General features: G+C 41.4%; 1 protein-coding gene and 1 long non-coding RNA gene across 4 annotated transcripts in view; one reads left to right on the top strand and one right to left on the bottom strand.

The window, feature by feature from the left end:
- Positions 1-10,880, top strand: part of LOC143018533 (RNA transcription, translation and transport factor protein) — a 22,300-nt gene extending 11,420 nt beyond the window's left edge. The window contains exon 5 of the mRNA XM_076173971.1: positions 10,354-10,880. Within this exon, the coding sequence (XP_076030086.1) occupies positions 10,354-10,557 (204 nt within the window). The 3' untranslated portion in view covers positions 10,558-10,880. The remainder of the gene's footprint in view (positions 1-10,353) is intronic.
- Positions 10,837-26,084, bottom strand: LOC143018535 (uncharacterized). Of its 3 annotated transcripts, none has more exons than XR_012965751.1 (3): positions 26,034-26,084; positions 16,274-16,449; positions 10,837-10,966 (listed from the first exon to the last, which is right to left on the bottom strand). It is a non-coding gene; the product is annotated as an uncharacterized LOC143018535 (long non-coding RNA). The 3 variants fall into 3 exon arrangements; XR_012965753.1 differs by lacking the exon at positions 26,034-26,084 and adding an exon at positions 25,801-25,819; XR_012965752.1 differs by lacking the exon at positions 26,034-26,084 and adding an exon at positions 25,588-25,743.

The raw sequence follows: 26,084 nt of genomic DNA, 5'->3' as shown, positions 1-26,084 counted from the left end.
CATGGTTGCCTGGAATGAGCACTGTTGTTGATGTCTTCATAAGGAAGGCTTCCATTATATTTTTTGAAAACCATTGTTCTAACTTGTCAAAATAAGCCTGAGTATTCTTAGCAGCTATTTTGTATTTACTATGCTGGATGATTATTGTCGAGTCATCAGAATTGGTGAGTGCTTTATTGTGCTCTGGATCTGGCATTGGGAGATCACTTGTTCTCTATCTATACTGAGAGATTTTTTACCCCGTATAAGGGAGGTAGCCAAGTCAGAGGCACATACATATTCCCACCTGTTTCACTCCCACCACCCTCTCCACCCTTCCTATTTCAGCGTCTCATGAATGACAGGTCATCCCTACATCTGTCAACTGTCCTGGGTCAAAAGCAGTGCAGCAACACAATGAAACATTGGACTGTTCATGTTGTATTGATGCGGAACTGTTTCTACATTACCAGTCAAAAGTAGGAGGGAAGCAGTTGCGGGTTGTCAGCTTACCGTGTGTGAAGTACATACATACATACATACATATACCAAAGGCTTTTTCCCCCTTACAAGGGAGGTAGCCAAAAAGAACAAGGCATAAAAATCAATCCCACCCATTCCATCCCTAATTGACAAGAGGTTGTTTTCATTCTAGACACCATTGTGACAAACACTCATGGTTGCAGGGGTAAATTGGTTTTGAAAATGGGCAGCTGCAATGCTCATCTTTTAGGAACACCACAAGCAGGTCCCTACATTCAGACATACAATCAGTCAGTCCATTGCAGGAGACCCATGGATAATACTTGTTGGCTGTGTTGGGGAGGGATGTTTGTTGAAAGCGTGAACTACTGAAAATATAATTTAACCTAGTGAAGGTCTTTGCCTATTGTTTTCGGTTAACAATAAGGTGAAGTAAAACGCTGCACGTCAAAAGTTAATATATTGTACGAGTAAGGTACACTTCGTCTTTCCACTCTTCACCACAGTCACGGAAAAAAAATGCACTGATGCGTACAGGACGAGCTCGCACAATCATCTGTCAGTGCTGCGTGACAAAGCACTCGGGATCCTATCCAAAACAGTTGCTAACTTTTATTTATCTAATTATTTTAATTTTTCATTTGCATACAGAATTTTACATTTACACACTTTCAGTTACATGACAACTTCAAATTTGATAGTAATAAAGATCTATATCCCATTCACTCAACTTTCGCATTACAATTTATATGACAATTAATTAACAGGTACAACGACTTCTAGAACTCTGGAACTCACGCTAAAGCACGCACGCACGCACACACGTACACAGAAACTACGCATTAATCTAATTCTACATGTAGTTTAATTTCTAACCAATACATGCATACAATAAACGCTCGGCCACGTGAAAGGAGCTGGCCCCAGCGACTTACAATGTAACGTACAAAAGATATAAATGCAATTAGTACATGCTGGCATATGAACATTATATATATATACATGGAGAACATACATGGAACATTAATTTAATAAAGGAAGGTAGTGGAGAACATTTTTGGCAGCTATAGGGATTGAAGGTTCAAGAAGTATGACGGTTGCGAAGATTATATGGGTGGGAGACAGGGGATGTTGAAATGTGAGGGGAGGGAGGAAGGGGTTCTGCGGGAGTCGGAGTGTCATTGTCACAGTCTACACCTCGAGAGAAAAGCTTAAGGGTGTCCAGGTGCATGATGGATTCTGTGTCTGAATGCAAGTGTTTTAGTTTGACTTTGTTTGTAGGTTCTAGTGCGAGGACACGGAAAGGACCAAGAAATTTTGGTGAAAGCTTGGAAGATGGAGAATGGTTCTGGGCATATACAATGTCACCTATTGTAATGTTAGATTCTCTAGCATTTTTATTGTGAAGACGGGCCATCTCGTCTTTAGCGAGAGAAAGAGACTGAGTAATTCTCTTGAAGAGAGAGCTGAAATTTGAAAGTGAAACCTTTACAAAATCATCAAGGTTGTAAATGGGACCTATTTCTGAAGCAAGAAGGTCATATGGGAGTCGCTTGTCGGAACCAAAGATGACAAAGTGAGGCGACTCTGATATGGACCTATTGATGGCACTGTTAAGGCAAGACTGAATCATAGGGACATGGTGATCCCAGGAGAGATGGAGATCAGAAGCGAGGTGTCGGAGAACATTGAGAATCTTTCTGTTTTGCCGTTCAACAAGGCCATTTGAACTGGGGTGGTATGCAACAATATTACATTTTGTGATTTGAAAGGACTTGCAAATATTGGAAAGAATCTCATTGTTGAATTCCGTGCCATTGTCAGAGAGAAGAACTTTGGGAGTAGTGAAGGGGCAAATAACTTTGTCAATGAATGTCTTTGCAATTGTTGTCGCAGTCTTGTCTGGGATAGGTGCAAGTATGCAAAATCTGGAAAAATGATCCATACACACAAACAGGTACTGGTTTCCACTAGAAGTGAGTGGTAATTTGAGAAGGTCAATTGCAACCATATCAAAGGGTTTGCTAGGGATTGGGTATGTCAATATTGGAACTTTACTTTGAATATGACCTTTATGGCTAGCACATGAATGACAGGCGTCAATGTGGTTATGGATATCCTTTCTCATCGTAAGCCAAAAGTACTGAAGTCTGGCCTGTGTAACACATTTGTCTTTTCCTGGATGTGCAGCAAGTGGAGAATCATGTAAAAGGAACAGAACTTCAGGTACTAAGTCAGAAGGAACTACGAGTTGTTGTACAAGTCTGTTTGGTTCATGCTTGTTGGAAAGTGTGGTTTCGTGATAAAGAACGTCATTGACAAGTCTGAAGTGTTCCAAGGAGGTAGGTAAGTCTGTAAGATCAGATGTATCTCCTGACTCGAGAGAGAATATCACACGTTTCCACATTGGGTCGGATCTTTGAGCTGCTTGTATACGCGCATGAGTAAGAGTGACTGGCTGAGGGAGGGTATTGATAGCAGCAACATTTCTAGAAAGTGCGTCTGCAACATGGTTTGCTGATCCGCGCACAAATGAGAAGGTGGGACTGAATTCTTGAATAGTCAAGAACCAGCGAGCAAGTTTCCCGGACAAGTTCTTGCCTCTGAAAAGTTGAAGAAGTGCCTGGTGGTCTGTATGGACTGTGACAGGATAGCCTAGAATGATTTCCTTAAAATGTCTAAGTGCATATATTACAGCAAGAGCTTCAATTTCTGTGACAGAATAGTTCCGTTCAGCTTTGTTAAGGAGTCTGCTGGTAAAGGCAATAGGGCGAAGGTGTGTGTCTTGTTCTTGCATGAGGACAGCACCAAGACCTTGGAATGAGGCATCGGTGTAGAGAATAAAGGGTAAGTCATAGTTAGGAAAGGCTAAGACAGGAGCAGTGGTAAGGGCATTCTTTAAGTCTGCAAAGGCTTGTTCCTGGGCAGACGACCAGTGGAAGGGTACATCTTTCTTTAGTAGGGAAGTAAGAGGGGCTGCAATTTTTGAATAATTGCGGATGTACCTACGGTAATAACCTGAAAGACCAAGGAAGGAGCGAAGGTGCTCAAGGTTCGTTGGACGAGGGAAGTCAGCAACAGCTTTGACTTTATCAGGAACCGTAAGAATGCCATCAGAAGTTAGTACATGTCCAAGAAAACGAATTTCTTTCTTAAGAAAGGAGCATTTGCTGAGTTTAAGTTTAAGGTTGGCATCTGCAAGACGAGAAAAGACTTGTTGAAGGGTGTGAATGTGGTCGGGTACAGATTTGGAAGCTATTATGATGTCATCCAAATACATGAAAACATTTTCACCAATTAAGCCATGAAGTACGGTATGCATAAGTCGTGTGAAGACAGAAGGAGCAGAAGTGAGACCCATAGCCAAACGTTTGAATTGGAAATGACCAGAAGGGGTAGAGAAGGCTGTTAGAGGTCTGCTTTCCGGAGCAAGAGGAATTTGAAAATATCCTGACATTAGGTCTAAAGTTGAAAAGACAGTATTATTCTGACCAACAGAATGTAGGATTTCCTGGAGAACGGGAATGGGCGTTCTTTCGGGGACAGTGATTTTGTTAAGCTCTCTAAAATCAACAACAGGTCGAAATGTACCATCTGGTTTGGGAACAACAAATAGGGGAAAATTCCACTCAGAAATAGAAGGTTCAATGATATCTTGGGCAAGCATGTCTGCAATGAGCTTGTCCACAATCTTGCGCTTACTGTGCGGGAGTCTATAAGCCGGAATATAGCAAGGTTTAGAGCCATCACGAAGGGGAATGTGGTGGTGAATGAGGTCTGTAGAACCTAGGGATTCACCTGGCAAGGCAATGACATGGCGAAAGGCATTGCATAAAGAAGTTAATTCCTGTTGAGCATCGGGGAAGTCAAGGGTTTTGAAGTGAGATGCGTCAATAGGAACCTGTGCTTGGTGCACATCGGAGTTAATGGTACAAACTGGCAAGGAAGAATTTTGGTCATCTATGACTTTTACTCTTGAAGGATACACAAGAAAATCACATAAGTTAGTACCAAGTTTGAGGTGGAGGGGAGCATGAGTGTCATTGGCAACAAGAAAAGACGTATGACCTTTCTTGGAGGTAGTGCATAAGGCTGAAATTAGTGATATGCCTTTGACACGTGTGGATTCTGGCATACAGAGAACATCACATTCCGGAGCTTGGAAAATGCGAAGCTGCACTTTGAAATACTCATGTGGTGGAAGAGTCACAGGTCTTGTTAACACTGCATGAGTAGTGCGACACATTGTGGAAAGCACATCAGAGACAGGGGAGGAGGTAATTACTAAATCATCCAAGGAAGGAGAAATCTGGCTTTCTGTTGGAGAGAATTCTGTAGAAGGGGGAGAACATTTGGTATTCCTTTTCCTTGATTTAGGCATGCGAGAAGAACGCAAACGCTTTGTACGGGTGGGAACTTTGTGCAAGGTCTGTTCACTAGAAGGAGGAAGTGAATTCTGAAGAGAAAGTTCAGATGATGATTGTACAGTATCCTGGGACGTGGGAGCTAGAGGAGAAGGGGAGGAAGTACTCTCAGTTTGAGTTATCTGAATCTGGGTAGAGGGGGTAGGAGGAGCAACAATAGTGGGCACTGACACAGTTGGCATGCTGTGGGAGGGGGGATTTGCAGAAGGTGGGTGAGAAGTAGTCGCCAAGGGTAGGGCTGGTATAAAATGACGACCGTAAGCAATGCCATGGCGTTGGGGAAAGACGCTAATTCCATATTGCTGCATAGTGGCTAGTCCCAGAAGGACATCTGCAGGAAACTGTACATCAGCCACATATAGAGGGATATGAATCTCGTGACTGTTAGTATGAAGAATTATTGGAAGATGGATCTTACCTAAAACTGGAAATGGAACACCATCTACGTTAGTAAGTTGGAGATCAGAAGGTTCCAAGATTGTAACATGCTTATAGGATAGGCGGAGTTTGTGGAAGGTGGAAGAAGTTATGATATTTACAGGAGAACCAGTATCTATGAAGAGAGATATAGGAAAGGTATGAACCATAGCAGGAATGGAAATAGCATTGGACCATGTGTTAGAGTTAGAAAGAGTACAAATGGGAAGGGTGGGTGGTGGGGATGGGATAGGCATGCTAGGAGGGGTTGTGCTGAGAGAAGGAGAGGGAGATAGTCATATAGGAGAAGAAGAAGGGGAACTTCGACGGGAAGAGAAAGTCTGTTGAGAGGGGTTGGAGTTCAAAACACGACATTCTGCAGCCGTATGGAAGCATTTACCGTGGACAGGGCAATCTTTATCGGGAGGAGTGGAGAGACGAATAGCACATCTGTTAGCATAGTGGCCTGGGGTTTTGCAATAATAACAAATAACTGTTGAACGTGAGAAGGATCTTTGTCTAGGTCGAGAAATGGATCTGGGACGGAAAGTGGATCTTTGCCGAGAGGCAGATCGGGACACATGTGCAACTGCTAAGGTAGGTTTGGGGATTGGGGCTGGCTGGGCATCAATGTCTGTCAGTGTCTTTGGTGACTCTTGGATCTGATGAGACAAAGTTGAGATGGTCATATTTGGAGTGAACTGTATGGATTTGGTTTTGTTTAAGGTGTCTGGATGGAGAAGAGAAAGAAAGCGAAAGTACGCAAAGAGGGATGCAACCTGGTTAAGGGAGATTTTTCCATCGGCATCAACCCAGTTGGAAGATGCTAGAGTGGATTTTAGACGAGCCTTTATGTCTGAAGCAAGTCTTGCAGCCTTTTCTTTTCTGACATAAGGAGGAGAGTTTATTTGTAAGGCAAGGTCATATAGGGGAGTGAGAACACCAAGGGTAGTGTGTTGGCCAAATTGAGTCTTAATTAAGTCAACAAAAGTAGAATATGTGTTGCATTCTTGAAATGCATCTGTTTGCAGGATGTCTCCAGATACGGAGTTCTGATCAACAAAGCTGCGTAGGACACTGAGTTTTTCATCATCAGTAGTGCAATTTCTACGATTAATAGCTGCTTCGACATTGTTAAGGAATGAATGGAAGGGAATATTGGAACCTGTGAATTTGGGTACGTCTACCGTGTCGTGTACAATAGTCATGAGTTGACGGGGTTGTTGGGTTGAGGAAGAAGCCATGTTGGTAGGGCTTAAACTTGGGGATGAGAACGGAGAAAAAGGTAGGGGTGGAAGGTCGTTTAGTGACACACTGAGTAGCGATGAGAATTTTGGGGAGGGATGAGGTGAAGGTGTTGAGTCTGTGGATGAAGGTAGACTCTGGAGGGAGGGGCTACGAAAAATATTACAAGGAAGGTCTGTCATAAAGGATGTACTGACTGCCAAAATGGTTTTCCACTTACCTTAGAAATACTAGAAGAAGACGTCTTGAGATGTAGAGAGAAGACACAGAGGGATGGAGAAACACACAGGTGAAATGGAAGAGCAGTGGAACTTGCTGCAAACAGTGGAAGATTTTAGTAAGGGTACACAGAAATCTATTGGAGTTATAAGGAATTATGAAGGTATTTAACATTAATATATACATACACAAAATAATACAAGTAATAATGGTAATGATATAAAGAAAACAAAAAGTAACACTATTGTTTGTATGGCAATGCTAAGTTATAACACAACACTGATTTTACGAGTATAAAGAACTGCTTTAGAAACTTAAGTGCAAGAATGTCACTTATGGAGGAGGGGCTCAGTAAACCGACTGGAATCGTCGTGTAACGGAGACGACGTCGGGTGGGTGATGTGGAGGGTAGAGCGCTCAGCAAAGACGGCGGAGGTGGTTGGTGTCGCAGTGGAGGCGAGTCCGTTGGGTCTCGCTGTGAGGAACGGAGAGCGGATGGAGGTGGAGTGGTGCCTTGCGCGAACGGTGACGTCACGCATGGAGCTAGGCTGTGAGCTGGGCTGGTGACCTCGTTTTTGCAAAGCACAGTACAGGACGTTTGTGGAAGTAGTTGAAGCTGGAGCGGAGACTTCCAAACGGTCGTGGTTTCCGGATTCCACTTTGGAAGTGGAGAAGTGGAGCAGAGACTGGAACTGCGTAATCCACTTGAGGAAGAAGATGATGCTGGAAGTACGCGTTTGCAGGAATTGGAGTCACGCGTATGCTGTAAGGTAGTTGGTGAGCTGACTCGTAGAATGATTGACAGCTGGGTAGGGGGTGCGAGCTGAAGGGTGACGGTGAGAGTGAAAGACGGGAAATGCGAACGATGGCTTGGGTAGCGACGAACGTGGTTGGAGGTAGCGTGGTGAGGTGACCTTATAGCACTGGCGCTTGTGTATGGTGGAATGCCGCTTGCAGGGCAGAGAATTGCTTGAAAATGCAATATGGGATCACACAAGGAGCGCAGACTGGAAAAGGGTCACACAGATCTTCACTCTGTTGTAAACAATGCAGAGAGAGACTTGTACACTGCCGATGCACTAATGGCGTAGACGCTGTGGGTAGGCCGGTTGGGGAGCACTTAACTTTCGACACCGCGCCACCATTTATTGTTTTCGGTTAACAATAAGGTGAAGTAAAACGCTGCACGTCAAAAGTTAATATATTGTACGAGTAAGGTACACTTCGTCTTTCCACTCTTCACCACAGTCACGGAAAAAAAATGCACTGATGCGTACAGGACGAGCTCGCACAATCATCTGTCAGTGCTGCGTGACAAAGCACTCGGGATCCTATCCAAAACAGTTGCTAACTTTTATTTATCTAATTATTTTAATTTTTCATTTGCATACAGAATTTTACATTTACACACTTTCAGTTACATGACAACTTCAAATTTGATAGTAATAAAGATCTATATCCCATTCACTCAACTTTCGCATTACAATTTATATGACAATTAATTAACAGGTACAACGACTTCTAGAACTCTGGAACTCACGCTAAAGCACGCACGCACGCACACACGTACACAGAAACTACGCATTAATCTAATTCTACATGTAGTTTAATTTCTAACCAATACATGCATACAATATGCCTCAGCAGGGTAAAATTCATGAGCAAGAACAATCCATCATTTATTCACTTGATTTTCACTAAGTGAGGTAGAATGTAGATTGAGAGAAGCGAGTAAATGCCTTGGTGGATTGAAGAGTGTAATGAAAAATAGACATTTGGGAATGGATTATAAGAGGAGACTGTATGAAGGAGTGATTGTGTCAACAGCACTGTATGGGCAGAAACACGGACTATAAGAGAGGAAGAGAGAAGGAGTTTGAATGTGTTTGAGATGAGGTGTCTGACAAGTATGATGGGGGTTACTAGGCTAGATAGAGTGAGATATGAGGAGGTGAGGAGGAGAACGGGGGTGGAAAGGAAGTTGGGAGATAGGGTTGATGAAAGAGTATTAGGATGGTTTGGACACATGGAAAGAATGAGTGAAGAAAGACTAGTAAAAGAGGTATGGAAGGCAGATGTGGAGGGAGTGAACATGAGGGGACGTCCTAGGATGAGGTGGATGGATGGGGTGAAGGGGGCTTTGGGGAATGTCTGTTGAGGAAGGACGGGAGAGGACAGAAGACAGGGGTGAATGGAGAATGGCTGTATATGGATGATGATGTGATGCATGAGGTGGAATGGGGTGAGGTAGTATGTGTGAGCAAAATTTGACACAGCCCGAAGGGATTTCTCCCCGTCTTATCCTTTATGCATGGGGGGACGGAGAGGGTGGGGTCTCCGATTTAATGAAGCAGCCTTGCTGTGGATGTGCTGTGTCTTGCAACACTGCTTCTGACCCAGGGCAGTGGACAAGGTGCAGGGATGACCCGTCATCCAGGAGGTGCTAAGATAAGAGGGAGGGTGGAGGGGTGTGGAATGTATTCAGGGATGGAATGGGTGGGAATGATTTGCCTTTTCCTTTTTGGCTACCTCCCTTGTAAGGGGGAAACAGCCTTGGTATATGTATGTATTGATGCAGAACTGTTTCTACATCACCAGTCAAAAGTAGGAGGGAAGCAGTTGTGGGTTGTCAGCTTACCTTGTGTGAAGTACATACATATACCAAAGCCTTTTTCCCCCTTACAAGGGAGGTAGCTAAAAACAACAAGGCTTAAAAACCATTCCCACCCATTCCATCCCTAATACACCCCACTCCCCTCCACCCTCCCTCTTATCTTGGTGTGTGAAGTAGTGTAAGAAATACAGTTGAAATTGACAAGAAGTTGTTTTCATTCTAGACACCATTGTGACAAACACTCATGGTTGCAGGGGTAAATTGGTTTTGAAAATTGGCAGCTGCAATGCTCATCTTGTAGGAACACCACAAGCAGGTCCCTACATTCAGACATACAATCAGTCAGTCCATTGCAGGAGACCTATGGATAATACTTGTTGGTTATATTGGGGAGGGATTTTTGTTGAAAGCGTGAACTACTGAAAATATAATTTAACCTTAGTGAAGGTCTTTGCCTCAGCTAAGTAAAATTCATGAGCCAGAACAATCCATCAGTTATTCACTTGAGTTTCACTAAGTGAATCTGCAGCCCCACAGTGGGAGGCAACTGTCCTCAGAACCTCCCACAGCTCTCGTGGAAGAAACCTTGAATTGTTGCCTGTGCTGTATTTTTGTGTGACTTTTTCTATGTCATCTGCTGAAAGCAGTAGGAAGGCTCTAGAGAGCAATTGCCAATTGTCAGCTCTCATGAAAAAGTGAAGAAACACAGTTGAAGTTGATAAACAGAAATCTTGGCCCCAGTCAGGAGATTGAGTGCTAGCCCCTCAGGGCTGCACCTCCTAATGGAGGTAAGGGGGTTAACCGGTTTTGAAAATGGGCAACTTTTCTACCCATCTTGCAGGACCACCACATGCAGGTCCCATACTTGGTCTCTTGACCAAAACAATTTCTGTAGTGTTTTTACCTTCAAGGAAAGAAGGCCATAACCAAGAATCAAGAGTACTAATTTTTTTTTTTTTTTCGTACCCACAGGGAAAGCCATATCCAATATTCGAGTCTGATCTTGGTTTTGAGACGGGCGACTTCATCCTCAACAATGCCGGAAAAGCCCTGCGACTGCTTCACATCCATGACCTTCGAGAGCTGCAGACCCAAATCAACGAGTGCATAGTAGCAGTACAGCTTCTTACAGCTAATCCAAAGACTGATACCAAACTTGGCAAAGTAGGACGATGAGTCCGTGGTTAAAGGTTCCCTCTAAGTGATGCAAACAAAACTGAAACAACAGTTTAAGGATCTTGAACTCTTAAATAAAAAAAAGCAATGCAGTTACTGTATTCAGCATAAGTTCATGTTTTTTGCCATGCAGTTTCTGCATGTGGCATAAAAATTTGTTTTTTTATGTACTTTAAGGAATCTATTTAGGTTATTACCAACCTATCCAATACCATTATCATTACAGTGATAAGCAAATCATTCATTGGTATCCATGCTGGGTACACTAAAAGAATTATATGCGTTTGCTAGTATATATTTGAATAAAATATGCATACAATCTATACAGGGTTATTTTTTCTTTCCATGTGCCTCTCTCTCTCGAATGGGTATATAGAAAATAGACGGCAAAATCCAAGACTGCCAAGGGCTGAAAAGATACAGTAGCATTAATATTTTTGGCTATATCCATGGTGAAATACCACTGAAACTTGTTTATAGTCTGAATTATTAAAAACAATGCTACTCTTATGATACCTAGGGATTTCACACAAATGAACTACCAAATTCATCAGTACTGACCCCCCCACCCCATATGTCTTCAAAAATTTACCATGCATCTTTAGGTTAAGTTAGTCACCTGGCCATATAGAAGTGTTTCAATATTTCCACTTACTCCAAATTCCTGTATATGACAAAGACTGAATAGTGTCAACTACTTTATAGAAAACGGTGAATGAAAAAGTGTCGGGCACAATAAACTTCATTCAGCAGCATGTGAAATTGTTCTATTAAAGTAAAGGTTGTATTTTGCTTTGTGTAACTTCCTAAATGTTGATAAAATTAACGAGTTACTAGATAAAAAGGAGAGCAGTTGTGAAATGGTGTAAGAGTATGACAAAATTTTGAAAGTAATGATTTTCTGGAAATTAAGAGAGGAAGAGGAGGCAACTCAAATAGAGAAGAAAAGTTAAAAGGTGCTGATGGAAAAATGATAATGGACGAGAGGGCAATAAGAGGAAGATTCTAGAGTTGTTAATATGAAGGAGGATAGGGAGGGAAAGGTAGTTGCAGTGGGAACCACTAAGAAAATGACAATGATGAATGTGGAAAATGGAGAAATAAGGAAAGCTGATGTGAAAGCACTTATTAAAATGAAAGTACGTAAGGCACCTAGGTTAGATGGGTGTCATGTGGAGTGTCTAAAAGAGGGAGGTACAGTGATGGTGGACTGGCTGGTGAGGTTATTTAATGTTTAAGAGAGGGTAGGGTGCCTGTAACGTTCCACTTTACAAGTGAAAAGGGGACAAGTGTGAGTGTAGTAGTTTCAGGGGGATCAGCTTATTGAATGTAATTGGGAAGTCTTATGTGAAGGTTTTAACTGAGAGGAACAGAGGGAGTACTTGGTGAGGAAGAGTGTGGGTTTAGGACAGGTAGTGGTTGCATAGATCGGATTTTTGTGGTAAGGCAGATATGTGAGAAAGCTTAATGAAAACGCAAGGATGTTTTTTGGGACTTTATGGGTTTGGGAAAGGTTTATGACAAGGTAGACAGGAAGATACTGAGGGTGGTATTGCAGATATATGGGATAGGAGGAAAGCTATTAAGAGCAGTCAAGAGTTTTTATGAGATATAATAGAGCCTGTGTTAGAATTAGAAATGGAGAGAGCAAGTGATTTGAGGTAAAGGTGGGACTTTGCCCAGGATGTGTCATGTCACCATGGCCATTTAATTTATTTATGGATGGGGTGGTGCAAGGCATAAATGCAAGGGTAATGGGCTGGGGATTGGAGATGGTTAAAGAAAATGGAGAAAAATGGGAGATAAGCCAATTGTTGTTTGCTGATGACACTGCACTTGTAGCAGCATCAGGGGAGGGACTAAGAAAGTTAATGACAATCAGGGAAGGTGTGTGAAAGGAAGCTAAAGATAAATGGGGGTAAAAGTAAGGTGATGAGATGTACAAGGGGAGAGGATGGCAGCAAATTGGAAGTGAGTATTATAGGAGGAAGTGCATAGCTTTAGATATTTGGGGGCAAATGTGGCAGGAATGGAGGTGGAGGTAGAATGTAGATTGAGAGAAGCAAGTGCATACTATGGGGGATTAAAATGTGTAATGAGAAATAGACATTTGAGTATGGATGCTAAGAGGAGATTGTATGAAAGAGTGATTGTGCTGATAGCACTGTATGGGGCAGAAACATGGAACAAAAGAGAGGAAGAGTTTAAATGTGTTTGAGATGAAATGCCTGAGAAGGGTAGGGGTTACTAGGCTGGATAGAGTGAGAAACAAGGTGAGGAGGAGAGCAGGGGTGGAAAGGGAGTTGGGAAATTGGGTTGATGAAAGAGCATTGGGATGGTTTAAACACATGGACAGAATGAGTGATGAAAGATTAGTAAAAGAGGTGGAAGGAGTGAACATTGAGGGGGTGACCAAGGATGAGATGGATGGATGGGGTAAAAGGGGCATTAGAAAAGAAGGGAATGTCTGTTGATGAAGGAAGGGAGAAGACAGAAGATAGGGGTGAATGGAGAATGGTTGTGTATATATGATGCTGTGATGCATGGAAGGGAGTGAGTTGGGGGATGGGGGTGAGGGAGTACGTGTGAATGATAGTTTGATGCAGCCTGAAGGGATTTCTCATTTTTCTTTTTTTTCTGCATCAGGGGATGGAGAGGGGGTGTCAGTGATTAAATAAAGCAGCCTTGCTGTGGATGTGCTGTGTCTTGCTGCATTGCTTCAGACCCAGGGCAGTGGGTGAGATGCAGTGATGACCTGGAGGAGCCAAGAAAAGAGGGAGGGGTAGGGATGAAATGGGTGGGAGTGGATTTATGCCTTTGACTTTGGCTACCTCCCTTGTAAGGGGATAAAGATGTTGGTATATGTATTAAGTAAAACGGAAAAGATGGGCAGTAACTTTTGTGAGAAGGAAGATGGATGTGTTGGCATAAAGTGAAACTAAGTTGAAAGGGAGAGGTGATTTTGAGTTTGGAAGTGAAGTGGGGAAAGTATTGGGAGTGACAAGAAGATGAGGGAGGGAAGGGGTGGCTCTACTAGTAAGTGGGGAGATAGGGAAGGGTGTGGTGGAGTGGAAGGAGGTTTCTTCAAGGTTAACCCTTTGCATATGAGGACGCCAACATTGGCATCCTGAGGCATGAGTGGGTATATGAGGTCACCAATGTCAGCATCCTGAGGCACAGTAGGTATATGTCAGTGTCCTGATTATATTTAGTTTGCAGTTGCAGCTGAATGATCCCATATTTTGTGCTGGGGCTCTCTGGAGATTATCTCCAATCCCTTGCTTATCATCTTCAAATTTACTTCCCATACTACCCTATCCATGTACACACTGAACAACCATGGTAACATAACACAACCCTGGTGCAGCCCCATCTTCTCCCAAAACCACTTACTCTGACCAGTTCCAACCCTAATGAAGGCTCTACTACTCACATAAAAGCTTTTGACTGCCCTTGACAACTTTCCCCCTATCCCATACATCTGCAATATCTCCCACAATACAAGAACTCCTCCAGTTGTCTCTACTGTATGCATTGGTATATAGTGAACAACTGACAACTGGTCATGACCAGCAGAGAGGGTACTAACTTGGTGTATGCAACATCTTGTAAAACAAATGTTGTGTACCTTGTGTCAGAATCACACTCATTTATAAACTTATATATGTATTAAATTTGTTAATTAAATCTTACAGCACAACAACCCCTTCCGTTGGAAAAAAACCTTAAATCCTGGCCCTTGATTATGATACATGTGCTTTAATCCTGACAGTGAAAATCAATAAGAAAATAAACATACCAAAATCAGTTACAGGCACAGGCTTTGGTCTGCAGTATACTAATCAAATATCTACAACAACCTACCACCTACACCACACAACACATCCATATAAAAATACATTTACACTCAGACCACAAAACAAGCAATTCAACACCTACCATCAAACTTCCAATTCTAGCAAACTTTTGCAGACAATACCCCAAAAGAAAACTCACTCCCAAAATGATGTAAGAATAATTTTTTTGATTGATTGATTTGGTTTAATGTCCTATGAGGAGGCTAGGATGGAGCCCTTTACAGAGGACTTGTAGCATGGAATTTAATGAACCATACCCTTTATTCAACTTGCTAGTGGCAGGGTTTAAACCCCCATCACCTTGACCTTCACCACAAATAGAGACACCCTAACCTGCCTGACCAGTGAGCATCCAAGAATCATGCAAGCACAATTATAATCAGGTTACCATCCAGCATTAAACTAATGCCAACACAGACAACAATGTAATATTTCTTCCTTGAGTGACTTATGGGCCAATCTAGTGGCTGTTAGCAATTAACTACTTACTTTTTGAGAGGCATGGGTCTCCTCCAAGAGAGATCTGGGCTACAAATTGATTGAATATTTTGAACAGAAATATTTTTCATGATTGATATTAACAGAAATATTTTTCATGATTGATATTAACAGAAATATTTTTCATGATTGATATTATGCTATCATATAAATTTGTTGGCCAAGGTCTCTCTTGCAGAGGACCTACAGCTCTTAGGGGACTGGGAACAGCTACTGGGCTGACCCATAATTCACTCAAGGAGGTAATATTGTGTTCTTTTCTGGGTAAGGTTGGGGTGGGGCAGTGTGAGACAAGGAGTTTAGTGTTATCTGTGTGATTGTTGCATCTGGGGCAGTCTATTTCTATGGTCAGGCCTATTCTGTGTTGGTATTGTTCATTAACTGTTGCCTCTAGTTTCACTAAGTAGAAAACCTGTAGCCTTACAGTAGCTGGCAATGGTCCTCAGCCCCTCCCTTAGATCTTTCTAGGAAGAAATTTTGGACTGTTGTCTGTATTATATTTATGTGGGACTGTTTTTATGTCACTGGCTGAAAGTGGTTAGGGAAGGGAAGCTGTCACCAGCTCTCATCTCTCCATAGAGTGAAATAATAAAGGAAATTCAATTGAAGTTGATAGAGATTTTGGGCCCAGTCCAGAGACTGAATGTCAGCCTCACAAGGCTGCAATTCATAAAAGAGGTGATGGGATTGATGGGTTTTGAAAATGGGCAGCTTTGTTGTCCATCTTGCTGGCCCAACACATACAAGTAACCATCATTGCTCCCTTGGTATTGTTTTAGTGCTGGATGGTGACCTGAATGCAGTTATGCTGGTATAATTCTTGCTTCTCTTGGGAGTGATTTTTCTGTAGGGGGTATTATTTGGGGAGTATGATGGAGTAGGAAGATTGGTGGTTGGTCTTGATGTGCTTGTTTTGAGATCTGAATATGTGATTTTGTATGGATGTGTTGGTGGTGCAGATGGTAGAATGTTGTAAATGTCTGTAGTTTTCTTTTTTTTTCCAAATGTGTCTGGGTCATGTAATGAAATGGGTGGACAGGACTGCTGACTTTCACAGAACTGAGTGCAAGTGCCTATCATTTTCATGGGGAGGATTTTGTTTCTATGTGCAAAGTTCTATTGGGGTGGTTTGGGTGCATCCTGTTATTATTCTCAACACTGTTTTGAAAAGTTTGTGTGGTGTCTGATTATTATTTTTTTTTTTTTTTACTTGATTGTCGGGAACCATGCTGTGGAGGTGTAGTTGTGGGGTTCTGAAGTGTTAGTAGACTAATCAGATTTTCCTTCCAGTGACCATTTTCTTGTTGATTTTCAATCTCAGGTACATTATACTATGAAGAGAATGATGAACATTGTATTACCTCCAGCCAGCAAGAATGTTACTCCTCTTCCAATAGGGTTTCTGTTGCGCTGTGCATGGTATCCAACATATATAGATGCTAACAGGGACCCACCACCTCCAACCATTCGGCAACCAAAACAATCCTCATCCTTTGTGCTATCTGATTTCTCAGCATCCATTTTGAAGAACCGTGGTCTGGAAAGATATGGTGGACTACATTAAGCACACTATGTGAAATGAAACTCTGTTTTGAAAGAAGCATTAATCCCAACACCAATGTGGTATAATAATTGTTGCCACTGACTGGAAGCCTGTGGCCCCACAATAACCAGTAATAGTCCTTGGGTCCTTCTATAGATCTCTGTAGGAAGAAGCATGGGACTATTGTTTGTATTGTATTACTGTGGGTATGTTTCTGTCACAAGCTAGTAGGAGGAGGGGTCCTTTCACTAGTTATCAGTACTATGTGAAAGTGGAGGAACAGTCAAAGTTGACAGACACAGGACCAATCCACACACAAAATTCTGGCCTTTCAGGGCTGCACCTCCAAACAATGATACATTCTAATAATGGGGACAGAGTGGTGATTCTTTGTAACACCCATTTCACAGAATCACCACTAAAAGACTTTTCTCATAAAGATAGATTTATTTAGATAAGGCTTCCCCTATATGGAGTACTGACTACATATATTCTATACAGTCAGTATTTCAGGGACATTAGTGACAACCCTATGGACTATAGTCATGCATCACTCTTTTATGGCTTAACTCAAATAAGAATGCTGATCACTTTCAACATCTAGTACTACACCTTTACCACCTTTCACTCAATATATTTGGCTCAATATTGTCCCTAACAAGCACCGATTGTCACCAACAAAATAATAGCTTAGGCTTATTTCAAACTAAAGGTATAATGAGTAGCTTATGCCCTACATGTTCACACAGCCAGGGCATGTAACCTGAACCTTGAACAATGTAATTATGAGGTGAGTGCAAAGCTCAACACCATAACAACACATTATAGACTGAAGGTGGTATGAATTCATAAAAAAATTCTTCAATCTAGGTCATGCCTCCGTGCTACATAAACTGATCTGGCATTATTTTTGTTATTATTTTGACTGGGTTAAACTTCAACTGTTATATTGCTTTACTACTTCATTTTCCAATGGATCTTTTACTTCACTTTTCCATTTACAAGTCATTTTCACTATTTTTATATATAAAATGTATTTTTGTAATCAGAAACATATCATACATCCATGAATTACAGTCATTAGTGTCTAGTGTAGAGTTTACATCAAGGGCAGTTTGATTCTGTGGCCAGACCAATTGTGTTGATACTGTCTTAAAAGCTGAATGGTGTTCTGAATGCAAGAGTGTTAGCGTAGTTGTTATTCGCTTGAGAGAGGGTTTTCTGTGGGGCTGATGTCTGGAGGCTTTGGTGGAGTACTAAGTTTGGTGGTCTGTCTTGAAGAGCATGTTTAGAGATTTGGGTGTCCATATGTTTTTGTCCAGACCTATTGTGTGATATAGGTGACAGGTTGTTGTATATGTATAGTAGTAAGCTGCAATGGTAGTTTTTTATTTGTTCAGATGGTAACACTTGTGCAACATAATAAGATGAGTGAGTGGGGTTCAGGGCAGTAGCAGAGAATTTTGTACTGTTATGGTTGTACATGTAGCTGTTTGAAAGATTTCCCAATTTGCTTAAGGAAGGAACTATCACAGTTGGGGAAATGGAGGGGAGGCTGTAAGAGATATAAGGAAAAGCGGGATATGGTCACAATGGTGTAGGTCTGGTACTACAGTAATGACCATTCAAAGTCTGAAAGATCTGTTGGACACAAGGAGAAGTCAATGCATATATATGTCATTGTTTGCATGATAAAAGGTTGTAGATTGGTTTATGATATATAGTGATAGTGAATGATTTGTTTATGAGGTAGGATATTAGTTTGCCTCAAAGGGTTGTAGTGGTGTCTTCCCAAAGGGGGAGTCTTATATTGAAGTCTCCTAGTAGAAGATATGAGAGGGTTAGGTGACTAAGGAGGTCTGATAGTGTTTCTAAAGTAATATTTGCTGATGGAGGGACGTATAAGGAGATGACCATTGAATGACAAAGGTATATTTTGGTTGCAGTGGCTTGGAGAAGAATATGGATTGTAAGTGGTAGTGATGAGATATCTGAATGGATGTTTGGCTTTGGTAGGGAGAGGGGGGAAGTATATAGTATAGCCTTTTAAGTAGGGGGTTGTGCAAGTGCCTTGTTGTGTTTCTTGTACACAGATGTAGTTAGGTTTATATTGTTGAAGGAAATGTATGGTTTAACAGTTTGGGATGAGTCCTCAGCAGTTCCACTGTATAATGGAATGCATTATTGTTTAAATAGACATTTGGGAATGGATGCTATGAGGAGACTGTATGAAGGAGTGATTGTGCCAACAGCACTGTATGGGGCAGAAACATGGAATATAAGAGAGGAAGAGAGAAGGAGTTTGAATGTGTTTGAGATGAGGTGTCTGAGAAGTATGATGGGGGTTACTAGGCTAGATAGAGTGAGAAATGAGGAGGTGAGGAGAAGAACAGGGGTGGAAAGGGAGTTGGGAGATAGGGTTGATGAAAGAGTATTAGGATGGCATGGAAAGAATGAGTGAAGAAAGACTAGTAAAAGAGGTATGGAAGGCAGATGTGGAGGGAGTGAACATGAGGGGACGTCCTAGGATGAGATGGATGGATGGGGTAAAGGGGGCTTTGGGGAAGAGGGGAATGTCTGTTGAGGAAGGAAGGGAGAGGACAGAAGACAGGGGTGAATGGAGAATGGTTGTATATGGATGATGTTGTGATGCATGAGGTGGAATGGGTGGGGGGATGGGGGGTGAGGTAGTATGTGTGAGCAAAATTTGACGCAGCCCGAAGGGATTTCTCCCCGTCTTATCCTTTATGCATGGGGGGACGGAGAGGGGGGGTCGCCGATTTAATGAAGTGGCCTTGTTGTGGATATGCTGTGTCTTGCGACACTGGTTCTGACCCAGGGCAGTGGACAGGGTGCAGGGATGACCCGTCATCCAGGAGGTGCTAAGATGAGAGGGAGGGTGGAGGGGTTGGTGTGTATTCAGGGATGGAATGGGTGGGAATGATTTTATGTCTTTTCCTTTTTGGCTACCTCCATTGTAAGGGGGAAAAAGCCTTGGTATATGTATGTATGTATGTATTATTGTTTGATCTGATGTGGTGTAGTGCATGTTTTTGGTCTCTCTTGAAGACCACAGTAGGATTTGTTAGTCATGGTAACTGACAGTTTTTCTATGTGCTTAGGTGTTGTTTCTTGGGGGGAGTGAGAGTTAGGATATGATATAAACTTTTTTCATTTCAGTTAAGTCTGGTGGGGGCAATGGAAGATCTAGGAGGCTAGCATATGATTTAATGATATTGTATTTACCTAACTGTGGTATACAGGAAAGGAGAAATGCTTATTGGATTCTGTTTCCTACTCTCCAATTTATCATACCTAGCCTCAAGTTCATGTACAGTTCCAATGTAATTCACAGCATTGATTTCTTATTATCATATTTAAATCTTAATTCATGTATTGTTCCAGCTTGGACTATATCTACTTCTAAGCCATTACATGTATTTATGCATCTACAGTGAGACCTCTCATTAACAGATGTTAATTAGCTGTGTTTGCGGTGTTTTCGGCATTTTTGGTGTTGTTGTTTAGTCCTTGCAATTACTATGCCACCCAAAAACCACTCCAAAACATAAAAAACAGCGAAAACACCGCAAACGCAGCTAATTAACGTCCATTAATTAGAGGTCTTGACTGTATATGGAAAACTGTATTTCTTCACATCCTTTAGACATGTAGTCTTTCTTAATTTGTTCTCATGACCTCTTAAAGCTCTTCTATCCTTAATCAAGAGATCTCTTCTGTCAATAAAATATATCCCTTTTAGTGATCTGAATACTGTAAGCATATCACCACTTTCTCTTCATCCTCTCAAAGTTGGCAGAGTCAGTCCTTTTACTCTTTCCTCATATGGTTTATCTGCAAAGCTGGAGACCAGTTTGGTTGCCATCCTTTGTATTCTCTCAATTTTGCTTAGATCCTTTAATCTAGGTGAGGACCATACTACAGGGTTTCAATGAGTTTTTTCATCATCTCTTTGTCCATAGTGAAAATCTATTTTAATCTTATGTAGCAATCCATACACCTCTCCCACAATCCTGATGATACATCTGTCAGGTGACAGGTTATATTTTATCAACACTCCCAAATCTTTCATATCTTTTGCTTTTGTATTGGGTTCACTTTCCAAGGAATAATTTAAAGATGGTTTTTTGTTGCTATTACCCATTTCCAGTACTCTGTATTTTTTGGGATTTTTGTTTGCTGGCAGCTCTGCATTTGTGGTTGGATCAGACGGGGTATTGGGGCACTTGGCAGAGAGAAGAAACTTAAATGTGTTTGGGAAAAAATGTCTGAGAAGTATGGTAGGGATTATAAGGTTGGACAGAGTGAGAAACAAGGTGAGGAAGAGAGCTGGGGTGGAAAAGGAGATGGTAGATAGGGCTGATGAAAGAGTACTGGGATGGTTTGGACACATGGAAAGAATGAATGAAGAAAGATTAGTAAAAGAGATGCGGAAAGTAGAGGTGGTGGGAGTGAACTTATGGGGACAACTGAGGATAAGAAAAAAAGGATTGTGGTACTCCCCCAGGTAGGCGTAGCTCCTCCTTGGGGATCGGTGCCATCTGCGTAGAGCTGACGGCCAGGGGTAGATGCTGCTGTTTGGCCCCCAACTCTTGGGGTTGGGGGGTGGTCCCACGACGTAGACGTTGCAGCTCCAGGACCTAGATGGCATCAATTCAGATAGGCCCCACCACAGAACACTTCTTATAACATTGGACATTAGTAAAGCTTTTGATGCTATCCCCCGCCACAACCTAACAAATAAAATATATAACACAGACATGCACAATAACACCAAAAGATGGCTGGCCAATTATCTGGCAGGCAGGAATGCTCATGTGTCATATAATGGCCAATCATCGCACATCAGAAACATTAAGAACGGAGTACCACAGGGCTCGGTTCTATCCCCCACATTATTTAATCTATACATGCATGACTTACCCACGCCAGACACCTCAGAAATACAAATCTCTTCCTACGCAGACGACATAACAATCACATGCACACATCGTAACACAGACAAAGCTGCAGAAATAATCCAGCCTTACCTTGACACACTCAACACATGGTTCATCACAAACAGACTCAAAATAGCTCCAACCAAATCTACAGCAACACTTCTCACCAACTGGACAAAAGAACACAAATACATACCTCATCTCTACATCAACAACACTCTAATACCACACACAAACACACCGAAAATTCTTGGTGTAACATACGATACATCCATGTCTTTCAAACAACACCTCACAAACATAAAAAACAAATGCACACCTAGACTTAACGCACTTAAGTCAATCACTGGAACAACATTTGGACAAAACAAAGAAACTAATATAACAATATACAAACAATGCATACGCTCAGTGATGAATTATGCGAGTCCTGCATGGGCTCCTAATCTCAGTGAGACACACCACAACACCCTTCAAATCATACAAAACAAAGCCCTAAAAACAATTACAGGCTGCACAAATACATCACCTACAGACCATTTACACCATGAAACAAAAGTCCTCAAAGTCAAGGACCACCTTGACATGAGAGGCACACAAACACTTGCTGCAGCCACCACAAACACATCACACCCGCTACACTACATAGCGGAACACCCACACACACCAAGAAACATTAAAACTACACCCAAAGACCTTTATTACACACAGATACTCTCTTCTCTTCCTCCACAACCACCAAATACCAGCCTCCGGAAACATATTCATAATCATATCACTCACCGCTCCATTAACACACTGAAAGACAACACACTGCTGCATGCCAGACCCCCTGATATCCACCCTTCTGAATCCTCTCTCCCACGTAAGGACAGAGTCCACTTGGCCAGACTGCGATGCGGTCACCACCCAGCACTTCTAAGCTACCAGAAGAGGCTGGACGACCGTGTTGTGAACAGCTGCCCAGGATGTAACACTTCACCCCATACCATACAACACATAATGGAAGACTGCATTATACACAATCATGCACGCAAACAACACAACATACACTCTATAAAGGATTTGTGGGAAAACCCAGTTTCGGCTGTGGCCTTCCTTGGGGAGACGGGACTGCTCGGACAGACAGTCTAGGGAACGACAACAACAACAACAACAACAACAACTGAGGATAAGATGGATGGATGGGGTGAAAGGGGTGTTGAGCAAGAGGGGAATGTCTGTTGAGCAAGAAAGGGAGAAGGCAGGAGATAGGGTGAGTGGAGAATGGCTGTGTATAGATGATACTGTGATGAAAGGATGGGAGAGGAGAAAAGTGAATGGTTATGTGTAAATGATATTTTGATGCTACTTGAAGGGAGTTTGCCCACTTCTCTATTTTCTGCATAAGGGGACACAACAATTAACTGAAGCAGCCTTGCTATGGATGTATTGTGTCTTGCTGCATAGCTTCTGACCTGGAGCAGTGGGTGGATGACAAGGATGACCCATCATCCATTAGGAGCTAAGATGAGAGGGAAGAAAGAGCGGTGGGTGGGAGTGGGTATGTGCCTTTTGACTTGGCTACCTCTCTTATAAGGGGGAAAAAGCCTTTGGTATATAGATAGAAATAAATTTCTCATTCTTGGATCTAAGCACAAATAGTTTCTAAACCTTTTTGCAATAGCCTACAGTCCTCCACATATTTCACTGAGTGGTTGACTCTAGGCAATATGGATTTCAGTTCATACTTTTAATTTTGAGGCTGCACTGTGTTTTTATGGAGGATAAATTTAGTTCTTCTCTGTTTTTGCATGAGAGGACAATGAGTAAATGAAGTGGCTGGACTTGCTATGGATTTGTTGTCTTGCTTATGACCCAGGGAGTGGGTGGGAAACAGGTATGGCCTTTCTTCCACCCCTGGCTTAGAAGAGAGGAAAAAAAATGGGTGACAGGAGTAGGATGGGTGGGTGGGTGCATGCTTTGACTGGTGACCTTCACTATAAGGGGTGACTCATGAGGTAGCAGTTGCTGAGGATTACAAAGGATTACAAAGGCGGAGCATGCCGACAGGAGACCTTTTGATCCATATCTAGGTCGGATGAAAAAAAAAAAAAAAAAATCATATTAATAATAAATAAAAACTATAATAATGTAAACAACAAATAAAATACATAAATAAATGCATAGGTATAGTAAAAATAATAAACAGGTAAATAGTAAATGATAATAAATTGACATATAACTAATAATAAATGAAAATCAGACAGACAAATTATAACAAAACAAAAACAAATAATATAACATAAATCATAATCATTACAGCATCTTACTTAGGTATTTATCTAAATGATTCTTAAAGCTTCGAACTGAACTACATTGCACTACCTGTGCAGGAAGTTTATTCCATTCATTAACTACACGGTTGGCAAAGTTGTTTCTACCTACTTCCAAATTGAATCTATTTCCGGACAGTTTGAGACCATTGTTTCTTGTCTGATTCTCATTCAATGTGAAAATTTTGTCACTTTTGATGTTGTCAATTCCCTTTAAAATCTTAACCCCTTCCATACGGTGCCGCACACATAGGCGTCATGGGGAGCGAGTGTATTCGCGAGGCTGCCATATCGGCGTCTTGATTATATTTATTGTAGTCGCCCCTCCATAATGACATTCTTTCTAATTCTTTTGTAATCGCATTTTCTATGGTTATCAAAATTTACGGGTGAAGAGAGAACGATCGATATAAGCGGTGACTATATTTTATGATGCGAGTATTATTACGACACGTCGTACGGCTGGCATTGGTTGCTGCCACCGAGATCTAAGTCCATGACGCCTACGTGTGCGGCACCGTATGGAAGGGGTTAAAGACCTGTATCAAGTCACCTCTGAGCCTACGCTTTTTTAGGGAAAACAGATTCATGTGCTTAAGTCGATTTTCGTATGATTTATTTTTGATATTTGGAATCAGTTTTGTGGCTCGCCGTTGTACTTTTTCCAATCTGTCAATGTCTTTAATGAGATTCGGTGACCATACGGAAACAGCATATTCCAAATGTGGACGAACTAACGATTTATATAATATAGCTTGTTAATGAGTGATGGACTTTTGAAATCAAAAGACCGCGCAATCAATCCCAGAATCTTATTTGCTTTCTCAGAGGCTGAAATACACTGCTTGGATGATTTGAGGTCGTTACTGATAATTACGCCGAGATCTTTTTCACTATCCACTTTTGTTAATGAATTTCCAAATAGCTTGTAATCGTACTTACTGTTATTTTTACCTATGTGCATTACCTTGCATTTACTTGTGTTAATTTCATTAGCCACTTTTCAGACCATTGCTATAATTTATCTAAATCTTCTTGAATATCTAATTGGTTTGGGTGATCATTTGCCACTCCGCACAGTTTTGTATCATCAGCAAATTTGGAAACAGTAGATTTTAGTCCTTGGTCTATATCATTTATATATACTATGAATAGAAGTGGCCCAAGAACGGAACCCTGAGGAACTCCACTTGCAACACTTTTCCATCCAGAAGTTTTTCCATTTAAAACAACTCTCTGTTTTCGACCTTTCAACCAATTACTAGTCCAACCTAATAGGCTACCACTTATTCCATGTAAAGCTAATTTAGTAAGTAGTCTTTCGTGTGGGACGGTATCAAAAGCTTTTGCAAAGTCTAGATATATTAAATCTATATTGTTTCTTTTGTCATAATTCGAGATAACTGTGTTGTAGAATTCGAGTAAGTTAGTTACGCAAGAACGTTTCCGTCTGAAACCATGCTGGCTATCATTTATCAAACGGTTACTTTCTAAATGATATTCGATAGCATCTCTGATGATAGTTTCCATTATTTTTCCTACGATTGAAGTCAAACTTATAGGCCTATAGTTATTTGGTTTCTGAGTTGGTTATCCTTCCAGTTTTCAAGTCCCTTTTTGAGATCCTGGCTTTGTCTTCTTAAGAGAAGGGGTGAGTTGGGCTGTGAGATCATGGAATAGGATTAATGTCAGGTAGGGAAATACCAGTCCCCCCCAACCCCAGTGTCATGGAGCATGACACTGGGGCAGATACAACCAACAGTCAGAGTAACCTACTTCCCTTAGCCTCAGCCTCAGGATGTTTTGCCCAAATATCAGGAAAAAGTCACCTATTTATTTAGGTTTTCTACACTTACGACTAAATAATTTTTTGCTTCCCTTAGTAAGTTCTTTCGATTTGGGTACGGATTACTTTTTCGTTTTTGTTTCTACTTTTAACTTTATAATCAGCTGACATCTTAGTTATTTCAATTTTTAAATATGCTCAGTAAGCCTCAGTCTGTCCCTATAGGATGAAATCTAATGAAATATATAACTAGGTAGAGTTATGAATATATATCATCTCATACAATTGTGGAATGGAAGATTAATAATGATGAAATCGTGAGTATTGTCCACCCGACTACCGGTATGTACATGATGTAGACATTTTCACTGAAACATTCCACCTCTTATTTTTCATATATCTACAACAATTTGTGTTACTTCCTCTTAACAGTGTCAAATAGAGATGTCTTTCCAAATATTAAAGAATGACATTAACATCGAAGTATAATAGTTAAATTCATATAATTTGCTGTACCGGTACAATAGCAGAGGACAAAAAAGTAAACAAACAAATTGGCGATTCTTT

The sequence above is a fragment of the Oratosquilla oratoria genome, chromosome 35 (assembly GCF_046742065.1).
Source record: "Oratosquilla oratoria isolate Oo_2021 chromosome 35, ASM4674206v1, whole genome shotgun sequence".
NCBI lineage: Eukaryota > Metazoa > Arthropoda > Malacostraca > Stomatopoda > Squillidae > Oratosquilla > Oratosquilla oratoria.
This window is presented reverse-complemented; position numbering and strand designations above follow the sequence as displayed.